This window comes from Stomoxys calcitrans, chromosome 3 (genome assembly GCF_963082655.1).
Source record: "Stomoxys calcitrans chromosome 3, idStoCalc2.1, whole genome shotgun sequence".
In the NCBI taxonomy this organism is placed as follows: Eukaryota; Metazoa; Arthropoda; class Insecta; order Diptera; family Muscidae; genus Stomoxys; species Stomoxys calcitrans.
Genome location: NC_081554.1, coordinates 188,802,573 through 188,817,951, shown reverse-complemented (window position 1 = coordinate 188,817,951; position 15,379 = coordinate 188,802,573). Strand labels below are relative to the sequence as shown.

At 36.8% G+C, this 15,379-nt stretch overlaps 1 protein-coding gene across 1 annotated transcript; it reads right to left on the bottom strand.

Moving 5' to 3' along the window:
• Positions 1-1,980: 1,980 nt before the first annotated feature.
• Positions 1,981-15,359, bottom strand: LOC106082073 (carboxypeptidase D). The gene is made up of 2 exons (XM_013244390.2): positions 14,055-15,359; positions 1,981-3,331 (listed from the first exon to the last, which is right to left on the bottom strand). The coding sequence occupies exons 1-2, from the start codon at positions 15,321-15,323 to the stop codon at positions 2,039-2,041; spliced, it is 2,562 nt and encodes an 853-aa protein (XP_013099844.2). The 5' UTR covers positions 15,324-15,359; the 3' UTR covers positions 1,981-2,038.
• Positions 15,360-15,379: the final 20 nt, after the last annotated feature.

Here is a 15,379-nt window from a genome sequence, read left to right as displayed (position 1 = left end):
TACCATGTCCAATTAACATATCAAAATTATTTTTGATTTCTTCTATTGAGCGCTAATGCAACTGTATAAAAACCAAAAACCTGCTGTTTAAGTTGGACAGTAAGCCAAGTGTTTTGTAAAATGGTATTTCCCAAAAATTCGAGCAGAAGAAGGAAAAATCGCCTAAATGAATTTCTTAATAAAAGTTCTATAAATGGATTGCGTATATTGCTCCATTATACACATTTCAGATATGCAAGGTAACTTAAATATGCAGAAAAAAATAGTTGGTTAATTAAAGTTAAAAAAATAAATTTTTACCTTATAAAATTTTATCTTAAAATATATATTTTTTTCTTTTTTCCATTTTTTAGATTACTTTGGAAAATCCTTATCGTTGCCGTTATCATTTGGACGCAATTTATTATTATCAATTTAATCATCGAATATATAGGCCAGCCAACGGAATTACATATGTCCACAAAACGTGTCCATATAGCCAATAGTCCATTTCCCGCCTTTGGTGTTTGTGATGGCAACAAATTCAGTCGCAAGAAATTACAAGCCTTTGCTGCAGAATTGTAAGTATTAGCCACATAATGTCGATGGGCCGTTAAGCAGGGGAGGTGAAGGGAGGCGGCTATAATGATTGTCTTAAGTGCACTTAATTAAAATGTCAGTTTTTCTGAAGTAGCTCTGCTAATAGGGATATGATAAGAATAGATTTTATATGGTTTGGTATTTTAGTGATATCAATACAAGAAAGCTGTGATTTAAGGGGAAACCTTTTGTTGTACACAAAACGAAATTTGTTATTTTTATACCCTCCAACATAGGATGGGGGTATACCCCGTCCGTCCGTTCGTCTGTCTGTCGAAAACACGCTAACATTCGATTTAGTAAAGCTAGCCGCTTGAAATTTTGTACAAATACTTCCTATAGGTGTAGTTCAGTTGGGATTGTAAATAGGCCATATCGGTCCATGTTTTGATATAGCTGCCATATAAACCGATCTTGACTTCTTGACTTCTTGAGCCACTACAGGCCTAATTTTTTTATCCGATTTGGCGGAAATTTTGCATGACGTGTTCTGTTATTATTTCCAACAACTGTGTTAAGTATAGTTGAAATCGATATATAACCTGATATAGCTGTCATATAAACCCATCTGGGGTCTTGACTTCTTGAACCTCTATAGAGCGCAATTCTTATCCGATTGGAATGAAATTCCAAGAATAAGAATATATATACTTTTTGGTGTCTGAGACGAATATTTCAAGGTTTTACAAACAGAATGACGAAATTAGTATACCCCCATCCTATGGTGGAGGGTACAAAACACGTTTGAATCCTGACAGTGTGGCAACCCTGCATTACACGAACCTAAAATGATGTTTTTTTTTAGTTTTTGCATGTACTATAACATGAATAATTGCCAAAAAAATTAGCTCTTTTTTAGGTGTCTTTGTATGTATTAAAACCCTCGACATCCATACTGAGTATGGTAAAAATCGAACTATATTTGGCTATATCTGCCATATATATCCATATCCCGATTTAAGGTTTTGGGCCCATAAAAACCACATTCATTTCCCAAATTTGGAAAACAACCAACTGTAGTGAGTTGAGTTAAAACCCTCGACATCCATGCTGCGTATGGTCAAGAACTGACTATTTTTGGATATATTGGGTTGCCCAAAAAGTAATTGCGGATTTTTTAAAAGAAAGTTAATGCATTTTTAATAAAACTTAGAATGAAATTTAATCAAATATACTTTTTTTACATTTTTTTCTAAAGCACGCTAACAGAAGAAAGAATGCAATTACAGAGTCACAAGCTGTGAAAAAATTTGTCAACGCCGACTATATGAAAAATCCGCAATTAATTTTTGGGCAACCATAGCTGTCATATATACCTCTCTTCCGATTTAAGGTCTTGGACCCATAAAACCCGTATCTATTGCCTGATCTCGCTCTTATTCCTTAAAAACACCATGCAAATTAACTTTTTACTCAATAAATTTTATTTTTTAATATCTTTACAAATCCAAAAGTTTTCTTAGTTCTTGAAATAACCCAATTTTTGAACCTCTTGGACCATGGCGGTAATCGAGTCCAAAGTCTCTTCGCCAGTGGGAATGATTTGAGCAGCGGGCAATTTGAAACCGACCAAAGCATTATTGCCAGAGGGACGCAATTCATAGCAGAAAGACATTTTAGTGCCCACGTTGGCATAGGCCCAGTCAATGCTAGCTCCAGCAGCAGGATAGATGGCATCGTAAATGTTACCTCCAATGTATTTGGTGCCATGACGCTTTTGAATGGCAGCAACACTGACATCGAAGACGCGCTCAAAGTCCTCATGGTTTTCGGGCAAATCACCGGTATGGCCATAGGGATACAACAAGAGCTGGGAGTAGGCATGGAAAGAGATGTACAAAGCAATCTTGCCCTCCAAAGACTTGATGTATTCGGAGAAGGAGCGTGTTTCAATTTCGGAGAAGGCCTCAGGACCGGCATAGGTATCGGTGCAGGGATTGTTGCTGGCACCTACAGTGTTCCATTCGAAACCCCAATTGCGGTTGGGATCAGCACCAAAGCAGTTGCCATAGGGTTTACGGGTCTTGCGCCACATACGATCGGTGGTGTGGGTGTAGACATAGCCATCAGGATTGGCATGGGGGAACACATACCAGGTGTAGTTATCAGCCAATTGCTTAACGCTCTCCACCTCGGAAGTCAACAATTGGTTGATGATATAGGTAGCAGTGGCAGGGGCAATCCATTCGCGGGCATGAATACCAGCTTCTAAGAAAATTCCAGGCTTTTCGGTTTTGCTCTTGGTGATCTTAACACCCAAAATGGTGCGGCCCTGATAAGTTTTGCCACCTTCAATAACGGTAACCATGCCAGGGTAGTCGCGGGCCAATTGCTGCATCCATCTGTAGGTATCATCCAATTGATGGTATTTGTTCCAGGCATAAGTTTCGGCACGAGCATTGGGATTGGAGGGGGCCACCTCATCCTCTTCGTGTTCGAAATGGCTTTGCAAGTTCGATTCCATCAGTTCGTATTCAATTTCATTGGTGCCCATAATTTCCAAGAAATCGGGAACCTTGTGGGGAGCCACCACAACCTTGAGGGGCTTGTTCACAAAGTGAATGCCATCCAAGAACATAATGGAGTCACTGGAGCCATCCAATTGCTTGAGCACCTCCAATTCAGCTTCGCTAGAGGCAGTGGCGCTATAGATGCGATAGTTGTCATAGCGGGCACGTTCTCCTGCAACGAAGGTCACTGCCAGCAGGCAGAAACCCAAAACTAGGTTAAGTTTAAAGGCCATCACTTTTTGTCAGTAGTCAACAAAGTGAATGATGAGAACAGTTGCCTTCGCCATGGCTTTTATAGCCACTATCGTCGTGTGCCGTTTGCAACATTGAGGATTACCTGGAGCTTTACAAATTGATAATACGAATAATTGTTGGGTTTCCATACAATGCAAAGATAACCAAACGACAATTAATTGGTGTAAATTTTCCCAAGCAGTGCAGTGAGAAAAAAACTAAAGAACTATAAACAAAACTAATTTTGACAAAATTTCTTTTAGAAGAAAATTTTGAAAATTTCCTTATAGAAGAAATTTTTGACAAAATTTCCTATAGAAGAAAATTTTGACAAAATTTCCTATAAAAGAAATTTCCTATAAAAGAAAAATTTGACAAAATATCCTATAGAAGAAAATTTTGACAAAATTTCCTAAAGAAAATTTTGACAAAATTTCCTAAAGAAAATTTTGACAAAATTTCCTAAAGAAAATTTTCACAAAATTTTCTATAGAAGAAAATTTTTGACAAAATTTCCTATTGAAGAAAATTTTGACAAAATTTCCTACAGAAGAAAATGTTGACAAAATTTCCTTTAGAAGAAAAGTTTGACAAAATTTCCTATAGAAGAAAATTTTGTCAAAATTTCTTATAGAAGAAAATTTTGTCAAAATTTCTTATAGAAGAATATTTTGACAAAATTTTCTATAGAAGAAAATTTTGACAAAATTTCCTATAGAAGAAAATTTTGACTCACGGGTAGAGTACCTTGGGGGCCTCCTCACCCCTAAAAACCCACCAAATATATACACCATACACCATAGACTAGAAAACGTATTTGATATCCAATTGTCGGACCCCAAACACCAGTAAATCGGACTTATTTGCCGACCATGGCAGTATGGGGCTAAAATTAAAGGTATTTAGGAGTAGAGCACGAAATTAATACCCACTTTCGGGAAAAACTTTCGGGAAAATCTTTCTGGGAAAAAATTTTTGGAAGTGGGTTTGTCTGAGGGACAAACCCACTCCCCAAAACACCCCCAAATTGAACAAACATATTTACAGACCATGGCTATTTGCGGCTGAATTGAAAGGTATTTGGGAGTAGAACACGAAATTGATACCCATTTTCGGGACCATGTTACTGTGAATCTCCATCACCCATGAGAAATAAAATTTTCTATCTAAATAAAATTTTGCCAAAATGTTCTATAGAAATAATATGTTGACAAAATTTTCTATAAAAATAAAATTTTCACAAAAAAACTAAAATTTTGACAAAAAGTTTCTATAAAACTAAAATTTTGAACAAATATTCCACAAAAAGTTTCTAAAGGGTGATTTTTTTGAGGTTAGGATTTTCATGCATTAGTATTTGACAGATCACGTGGGATTTCAGACATGGTGTCAAAGAGAAAGATGCTCAGTATGCTTTGACATTTCATCATGAATAGACTTACTAACGAGCAAAGCTTGCAAATCATTTCCAGTGAATGGGCCCTAGAAAAGTTGGCAGAAAATCCGCTTTTTTATCGACAAATTTTGTTCAGCGATGAGGCTCATTTCTGGTTGAATGGCTACGTAAATAAGCAAAATTGCCGCATTTGGAGTGAAGAGCAACCAGAAGCCGTTCAAGAACTCCCCATGCATCCCGAAAAATGCACTGTTTGGTGTGGTTTGTACGCTGGTGGAATCATTGGACCGTATTTTTTCAAAGATGCTGTTGGACGCAACGTTACGGTGAATGAACACATTTCGAACCGAACACTGATTTTGGTAATAAAATTCAATGATTTGCAAGCGTTGCTCGTTAGTAAGTCTATTCATGATGAAATGTCAAAGCATACTGAGCATCTTTCTCTTTGACACCATGTCTGAAATCCCACGTGATCTGTCAAATACTAATGCATGAAAATCCTAACCTCAAAAAAATCACCCTTTATAAAATAAAATTTTTAACAAATATTCGGTATAAAAATTTTTATACCAAAATTTTCATAAAAAGTTAAAAAAATTTTTTTTTTTAATAAATTAAAATTTTTTTTTAAATAAAATTTTTACTTAAATTTTTTTAAAAATAAAATTTTAATTTTTTTTTTAATACAATTTTTAATTTTTTTAAAAATAAAATTTTTACAAATTTTTTTTTTTTAAATAAAATTTTAAAATTTTTAAAAAAAAATTCTAAAAATTCTGATAGAAATATATGTTTTCAAAAAATATCCACAAAAGTTATTTTTCCATTGTATTCCCATCTTCTGATTAATTGATTCATTGATGATTTGACAGGCCGCATGCACTTGTCGAACTCATCAAATGCTCAATAATGTCAAATGTGAATTCAAATCAAAGTTGTAAATTCTTCAAATAAATGCATAAAAGTAACTGCTTTAGGGTTGATATTTATTTCAGAGCAGAATGGTAATCTCATACTCGTCGGTTTTCAAGACTGACTGTTTATTACGTATGTTTTGTTATCACAATTATCTTAGAAACATTTACAAAACTTTTTTAAAATCAAAGAAAATTCTCTATGACCCATAAATATTTAAGGCATTAAGACTTATTCTTAGGAAAACCCATTAGACATTTTTATTTCTTTGTATTATTGGTATACGGGTCTCTAGAACTTCACATATATTGTGCTTGTAGTCGGAAACAAAAACCTTTTTAGGCAATACGTTCAGAAATAGAATATCCACTGGCGATTCATGTTGCTAATTTCATTAAAAGTTAGTGAGGAACAAATATTTTAAAAAAGAAAATAAATATTCAAGGAAATTTTATATACAAATTTTGACTTTAAACTTTGGTAAAAATTTTCGACAAAATTTAAGTATAGTAAAACACGTAAAAAGAGTTAAGTTCGGCCGGGCCGAACTTTGGATACCCACCCCCTCGGGTATTTATGTAAACCACCTTTCGTTAAAATCCGGTGTAAAATGCATACCTGATGCCCCATATCAACTATATCGAAATATGGTCCGAATTGGACCAAGTACTAATAAGTACAAGACATTGTTCAATTGTGTATAACAAATTATTTTTTTTTGTTGCTATATCAAAAAAAAAAACCGATCTGAACCATATACCACACGTATGTCGAAAAGCCTAACATAAATCACTGTGCCAAATTTCAGTGAAATCGGATTATAAATGCACCTTTCATGGCCCCAAAACTTTAAATCGAGAGATCGGTCTATATGGCAGCTATATCCAAATCTGGACCGATCTGAGCCAAATTGAAGAAGAAGGTCGAAGGGCCCAATATAACATACTTTTCCAAATTTCGGCGACATTGGACAATAAATGCGCCTTTTATAGGCCAAAAGCCTTAAATAGAGAGATCGGTCTATATGGCAGCTTTATCCAAATCTGGACCGATCTGGGCCAAATTGAAGATAGATGTCGAGTGGCCTAACACAACTAACTGTCCCAAATTTCAGCAAAATTTAATAATAAATGTGGCTTTTATGGGTCTAAGAACCTAAATCTAAGGAACGGTCTATATGACAGCTATATCCAAATCTGGACCGATCTAGGCCAAATTGAAGAAGGATATCGAAGGGCCTTACACAACACACTGTCCCAAATTTCAGCAAAATCGGATAATAAATGTGGCTTTTATGCGCCTAAGACCCTAAATCGGCGGATCGGTCTATATGGGGGCTACATCATGATATAGTTCGATATAGCCCATTTTTGAACTTAATCTGCTTATGGACAAAAAAAGAATCTGTGCAAAGTTTCAGCTCAATATCTCTATTTTTAATTACAGTCTGTATCTTGATTTCAATAGACAGACGGACGGACATGGCTGGATCGTCCTAGATTTTAACGCTGGTACTTTACTTTATGGGGTCGGAAATGGATATTTCGATGTGTTGCAAACGGAATGACCCACCTACCCAAATTCAAACAAATGGATAAAATAAAATAAAATAAAGTAAGAAATAAAATAAAATAAAATAAAATAAAATAAAATAAAATAAAATAAAATAAAATAAAATAAAATAAAATAAAATAAAATAAAATAAAATAAAATAAAATAAATTAACATAAAATAAAATAAAATAAAAAAAATGAAATAAAATAAAATAAAATAAAATAAAATAAAATAAAATAAAATAAAATAAAATAAAATAAAATAAAATAAAATAAAATAAAATAAAATAAAATAAAATAAAATAAAATAAAATGAAATGAAATAAAATAAAAACGACAATAAACAAAATTTTAACAAGCATTTTCAATGAAAATAAAACAATGAAATAAAAACAAAACTTTGCCGAAATTTTGTGCCACCGGTGCGAAATTTTACACTGCCGCCTTGATGCTGAACACTGTCTTTAAAATGTAAAGGGTGATTTTTTTGAGGTAAGGATTTTCATGCATTAGTATTTGACAGATCACGTGGGATTTCAGACATGGTGTCAAAGAGAAAGATGCTCAGTATGCTTTGACATTTCATCATGAATAGACTTACTAACGAGCAACGCTTGCAAATCATTGAATTTTATTACCAAAATCAGTGTTCGGTTCGAAATGTGTTCATTCACCGTAACGTTGCGTCCAACAGCATCTTTGAAAAAATACGGTCCAATGATTCCACCAGCGTACAAACCACACCAAACAGTGCATTTTTCGGGATGCATGGGCAGTTCTTGAACGGCTTCTGGTTGCTCTTCACTCCAAATGCGGCAATTTTGCTTATTTACGTAGCCATTCAACCAGAAATGAGCCTCATCGCTGAACAAAATTTGTCAAAATTTGAACACATTTCGAACCGAACACTGATTTTAGTAATAAAATTCAATGATTTGCAAGCGTTGCTCGTTAGTAAGTCTATTCATGATGAAATGTCAAAGCATACTGAGCATCTTTCTCTTTGACACCATGTCTGAAATCCCACGTGATCTGTCAAATACTAATGCATGAAAATCCTAACCTCAAAAAAATCACCCTTTATATCAGGCAGCACTCATTGATGTGTAAGAAGTTTGCCGCCTGTTCCTTAATGGAATGTTTTGCAAATTTTCGCAGGATTCGAACCCAGGAGTTCAGTGCAATAGGCAAACATGCTAACCTCTGCGCTACGGAGGCTTCCGATATGAAATATTCGTGGGAAAATGCAAATTCCCAATTGCCGCAAGTTTAAAAATCAAATTTCTACAACATTTTTTGCGAAGGTCATTTTATCGAAATTTTTTCTAAAAACCAAGTATGGACACAAATTTTTATAAAACTTCAAGTTATGTAAGATTTTGGTGACAGTCTGCAATTAGACTCACATAAGCACTTACACCATTGTATGCGGAGACATTTAAAGTGACACATAATTCTGTGCATCATATGGTGTAATTCTCGGTACAGTTGCGTAGTGAAGAATAGTTGGATTTTTGTTGCTTCGTCTACCAAACTACTACACCATATAGCAACTGTCTGTCAACTGCAGTATACAGCTAGTGTAAAAACTACCCACTTTTCCCAACGGCCCTCTTCCAGGTGTGTAGGGCAGAAGAGTTTACTTTTTAACCCTTTCCAAAATGTTGGATTTTTAGTTCAATTTCCAGTCGAAATAGTCTTTTAGTAAATACGCGTTTACTAATCTTCCTTACGGTAGTATTTAGAATCCCTAGGTAGATTGCAGATTCTTTGCGATTGATGTGGGTTTTGCATTGTTAAAGGTTCACTCAAAGTTAAGCAATGCCATCATTGTATATTCATTGACAGCGAGAGACCTTCTGTGTGGCTCATTAGGTCATAAAGGGCTGCTCCACTGGACTTGCCTTTGTTATAGACAGGCGAAGTCTATGAATCTTCACCCTGAGATGGTTTTATCAACCTATCTAAAGTCTTTAACATAAAGTACGAAAATTGTTTACATTTCTATAAATTGATTTTTCGGCTTTTGAAATTAAAATGAACTTTACCTCTCTCCATCACTCAGCTGTATAAACCGTCTTTCGATAACTTTCGCATTGTTTATCGCCCACATTTAAGAGAGTTGCACACTCACAATACACTCTCTTATTTTTAACTGAAGCGAAGAAAATGGAGAGCCAACACTGTCAATCCCTCTACTTCTCCTATGAGATAAGCCAGTAAGCGCTTTTTGATAGCTGCATTACTTGAAATGGTTCTGTGCAAAAATCTAGGAAGTCTGGACAATAGAAATTGAAAATATAATAAATTTGTCCATGCCACTGTACATTTTAAATCATTTTCTCCAAATTGATAAGATTGCAAGTAAGTAAATTCACATAGGCACCACACAGTGGGGGCAAATGGTAAAGAATGTAGTTTGGTAATAACAATGCTTGATCAAAAATTTGCTTTTATAAAAATTCAGTCGAAATTTTATGCAAAAATACAATATTGTCAAAATTTTATTTCTATAAAAAATGTAAGTAATGTAAGAAAATTTCATTAAATTTTGTTTTTAAAGAAAATTTTAACAATATGTTGTTATAGAAAATGTTTCCAAAGGGTGATTTTTCAGATATTATCTTTTTGGCAACACTGGTTTAAACTGTTTTCACACATTTCGTGTTTTGTTTCATTGTCAAACATCTTCAGTTTGGTCTATAATTTAACCATGAATCGTCTTACAAACGAACAACGCTTGCAAATCATTAAATTTTACTGTCAAAATGTGTGCTCTGTTAAGAAAGTTCATTGCGCGCTTCTTCCACTGAGCGACGAAGTTTTTTTGTTGGCTAATAATAAGCAGAATTGTCGATTTTGGAGTGAAGATCAGCCGAAGCATTGCAAGAGCTACCAATACATACATAAAAAGTAACAGTTATGGGCTGGTGGCATCATTGGACCGTACTTCTTCAAAGATGATGCGAATCGTAACGTAGCTGTGAATGGTGAGCGTTATCGTGAGATGATATTCTATTTTTTTTTTTTTTGCCCAAAATGCAAGAGCTTGACTTGCATGATATGTGGTTGCAACAAGACAGTGCTACATGCCACACAGCATGCGTAATGCAACGGACTTATTGAGAGGCGAGTTCAGTAAACATTTTACTTCGCGTTCGGGACCGGTCTTTGCTCCCTCAAACCTTTCACTTGAGCCCAATGTTGATATGTTCGGGCAATAGTTCAGTTTTGGAGGTGCATTTGGCCCCAAAACTGGCTTCCTGTTCTACTCTTAAATACCTTTCATTTGAGTTCCACATTGTCACGATGGATCAAATAACCTATTTGAGGCTGCAAAGTCGAGATTTTTAGGCTGGAGTCGGACTATTGAGCCGGAGTCGGACTCTGGTTCGGAGTTGAGCATGCTTGCCCCGACTCTGAACCGCTCTCCGACTCTGGGTTAATATTCCGACTCCGGCCAAAAAACTCTCAAATAGGTTATTTGATCCGACTTAGACTCCGACCCGGGGTCGGAGTCGAGGGCTAGCCTCCCCAGCCCTGGATTTAATAAGGTTAAGAGCCGCCTAGGTGCTATAATACAAATTTTAATGTAAATTTCCTAATCTACCCCCAAATTGCTTTCATTTGAGTCCCATATATCCAGGGTAGACTAATATGCCCATTTAGGGGTTTATGGGGGCGAACACACCTCCCATTACATGGACTTTATTTTTTGCCATATTCGTAATCTACTCCCGAATACCTTTCATTTGAATCCCATATTGACATGAACGTCTACTATGTCTGTTTGGGAGAATTTTGGGGTTGGAGCGGTCCGCTGGGTACTTTGACTCAAGTTGTAATATTCGTATTCTACTCTCCAATACCTTTCATTCAATACCCATATTGTTCCGATCGGTCCACTTTTGACTTTGTTTGTAGTGTTTTTGTAGTAAGAGGGAGGATGCGCCCCTCTTCCGATATTGAAAAAATTTTATGGTTTATATTTCCTTCCAGACCATCCTACACAATCTGTGAAAATTTCGAGAAAATCGGTTCTGCCGTCTTTGAATCTATACGAAACAAACAAACAAACCGAGTCCCATATAAAAGTAATTGACTAATATGCCCATTTGGGGCGGAGTGACCCCCTTTACTTCGACCTGATTTTGTATGCCAGATTCGCAATCTTCTCCCGAATACCTTTCATTTGAGCCCCATATTGATAGGAACGTTCAATTTGTCTGCTTGGAGGAGTTTTTTGGGTTAGAGTGACTTCCTGGGTACTTAGACCTAATTTATAATACCATATTCGTATTCCACTCTGTAATACCTTTCATTTTATACCCATATTGTCCTTATCGGTCCACTTTTAATTTTGGGTGATGTTTTTGGGGTAACGGGGGAGGGTCCCCGCCCCCTTCGGATATGAACAAATTATAAAGCCTATACCTCCTTCCATATTCGTTATCTACTGCCGAATACCTTTCATTCGAGTGCCCCATATTGTCATTACCGTCCACCTATTTTAGGGGGTTTTAGGGTCGGGGCGGCCCCCAGTTACTTGGACCCAATTTATAATAAGAGATGCATACTCTACTCTTGAATACCTTTCATTTGAGTCCCATAGTGTCACGATATGCCAACTTTTATTTTAGGGTGGTACTTTTGGTGTAAAGGTGAGAGTCTGCCCCTCTTCTGATATGAAAAAATTATATAGGCTATTGTGCCTTCCAGACTACGGTTCAGCCATTTTTGTGTCTATAAGGAACAAACAAACTTTTATACCCACAAACAAGCAAACAAACACAAATTCATTTTTATATTCACCACCATAGGATGGGGGTATACTAATCTAGCCATTCCGATCGTAACACCTCGAAATATTGATCTAGGACCCCATAAAGTATATATATTCTTGATCGTCTCGAAATTCTGATTCGAACTAGCCATGTCCGTCCGTCTGTCGAAATCACTATAGCGTTCGAACGCGTAGAGCTAGCCGTTTGAAATTTTGCACAGACACTTTATATTGATGTAGGTCGTTGGGGAATGCAAATGGGCCATATAGGTTCAGATTTGGGTATAGCTCCCATATAAACCGATCTACCGATTTGACTTCTTGAGCCCATGGAAACCGCAATTTTCATCCGATTTGATTGCACATAGTATTCTGTAATGACTCCCATCAACTGTGTCAAGTACGGTTCAAATCGGTCAAGAACCTTATATAGCTCTCATATAAATCGATCTCCCGATTTGATTTCTTGAGCCCCTAGAAGCCTCAATTTTCATCCGATTTAGACGAAATGGATGGTTTCAACTTCCAAAACGCCTTGTACCACCGAGCAGATAAAGAAAATGTAGAAAGTTGGGAACCACAACTTGAGATAGTCGGTAACTTTTTCTACCTCGGCACTGCCGTAACTGAAACGAAGGACACCAGTTTGGAGATTAAGCGAAGAATAATAGTGGCAAACAGATGCTACTTTGGACTAAGTAAGCAGTTTAGAAACAAGGCCACCTCTCGACAGACGAAGATTACACTATACAAGACACTGATACTACCCGTGTTTTTAAATGGTTCTGCAGCATGAGCACTTATGAAAGCAGATGAGGCAGTGCTTGGAGTATTTGAGAGAAAGATTCTTCGTAAAATATATGGACCAGTTTGCGATAATAGAGAATATAGACACGAGCTGTACGGCGACGATAGCATAGTTACACGCATCAAAATACAATGGCTGCGTTGGCTAGGTCATGTTGTGAGAATGGATGTAGAAGCTCCAGCAAAGAAGTCTTTTGAAGGTAAACACGGTGGTGGCGTAAACCGGGAAGACCAAAAGTCCCATGGAAAGATCAAGTGGTGGGAGACACTTCGAAACTTGGTGTCAAAGATTTTAGAATGAGCGCAGAAGATCGAGGCGCTTGGAAAGCTATTCTACATTCGGCTAGTAGAACAATCTGTCATAGCCAATTAAAGAAAGAGAGAAGTTCTGTTATGACTCCCAACAACTGTGCTAAGTACGGTTCAAATCGGTCAAGAACATGATGTAGCTCCCATATAAACCGATCTCCCGATTTGACTTTTTGAGCGCTTACAAGCCGAGATTTTTATCCGATTTGGCGAAATTTTGCATATAGTGTTTTGTTATGACTCTCAACAACTGCACCAAGTACGGTCCAATTCGGTCTATAACTAGATATAGCTCCCATATTTTAGCAGAATCCATGGTGGTGGGTTCCCAAGATTCAGCCCGGCCGAACTTTGCACGCGTTTACTTGTTAAATATATAGATTTTGTAGCAAAATTTTATTTTTATTTAAATTTTCTATTCGTTGAATTGTTTGAAACTCAAGTTTTTTACTAGATTTATTTTTCTTTAAAATATTTGTTCAAAACTTTATTTCTAGAAAAAATTTTGTGAAATTTTTTTTTCTGTGGAAATTTTTTTTTAATTCTTTTTCAAGGATATTTTTAAGAATTTTCTTTTCATTAAAATTTTTTATTTTTCAGATTTTATATATTTATTATAAATATTTTATTTTTATTTGTTTTTAATATATTTTTTAGCTGTTTTTTATTACTTCTTACTTTAAGCCATTTTCATATCCATCTCCTTTTCCCCCACTGTGCTCTGTTATATTTGGCTTAAGGTCATTTTTAGCACCATGTTAATCACCCAAGAACTTTCACTGCGATTAATTAACTCATAAATTTAATTAATAAATACAAATCAAGTAAAAGCGATAAGACCCAACAACACACACAAGATTTCCACTTAAAGTGGGAAATTATCAAAATCCCAACAATCATAGATTTATTGCTTGACCAAAATCCAAAGCAAATAAAAAATTATTTTAAGAATTTCAAGTTTTTTACAAAAATTTCGTAATACCAGTTTCCTTGACCATGGCCACCAAGGAATCCAAGGACTCTTCAGCAGTGGGAATAATTTGAGCAGCGGGCAATTTGAATCCAGTCCAGAAGTTCAAGCTGGAAGGACGCAATTCATAGCAGAAGGCATACTTGACATCCTGCTCACCATAGGCCCAGTCCACACTGGCTCCAGCTGCGGGATAGATGGCATCATAGATATTTCCTCCAGTGTATTTGGTGCCATAACGTTCGGCAACCGCTTCAACGGCCACATCAAAGATGCGTTTCAAGTCGGTATAATTTGGAGGCAACTCACTGGTATGGCCATAGGGGAAGAGCAACAATTGCGAATAGGAGTGATAGGAGACGTATAGGTGGATCTTGCCCTTCAACTCGCTGGCAATGTATTCAGCAAGGGATTTGGTTTCTATTTCGGAGAAGGCATAGGGTCCGGCAAAAGTATCGGAGCAGGGTTTATCACTGGCTCCCACCTCATTCCAATGGAAGTCCCAGTTACGATTGGGATCGGCACCAAAGCAATCGCCCTCATAGGGGGTGCGAGTCTTGCGCCACAAGCGATCGGTGGTGTGGGTATAGACATAGCCATCGGGATTGGCATGGGGCAATATGTACCAATCAAAATTTTCGGCAATTAGACGCACATCCTTATCCTTGCTGGTCAACAATTGGTTAAGCATGTAAGTGACGGTGGCAGGGCCAATCCATTCGCGGGCATGCATACCTCCCTCTATGAAGATACCCTTCCTGCCTGGTCCATAGGAGAGCTTTACACCCAAAATGTCACGCTTTTCATAACTGCTGCCAGCCTTGAACACAGACACTAGCTCAGGGTACTTCTCGGCCAAACTGTGCAACCATCCATAAGTATCCTCCAGTTCATGATATTCGGTCCACTCATAATCGCCACTGCGTCTCTTGGGATCGGCCACCTCATTGTCCTCCAATTGGGCCTGAGCATTGGTATCCATGAGCTCATAGGCTATGGCATGGTTTTCCATAGAATTCACAAAGTCTGGCACTTTGTGGGGAGCTACTATCACATTAATTTTCGCCTTCATATAGTGTACAGCATCCAGGAAAATATACGAGTCCCTTGAACCTTCCAACTGCTTAATAAAATCCAATTGTTCCAAGGTCTGTGGTTGCACCTGATAGACATGGTAATTGTCATAGCGAGCCTTCAGGGCCAACGAAACGGAGGCAAAGCCCAATATGGCCACGGCCAAAGCAATGGATAAATGTTTCACCATGTTTCGCGTACTCTCGACGTATAGCCGCCAAACTAAGAGAATTATTGGCTTTTATA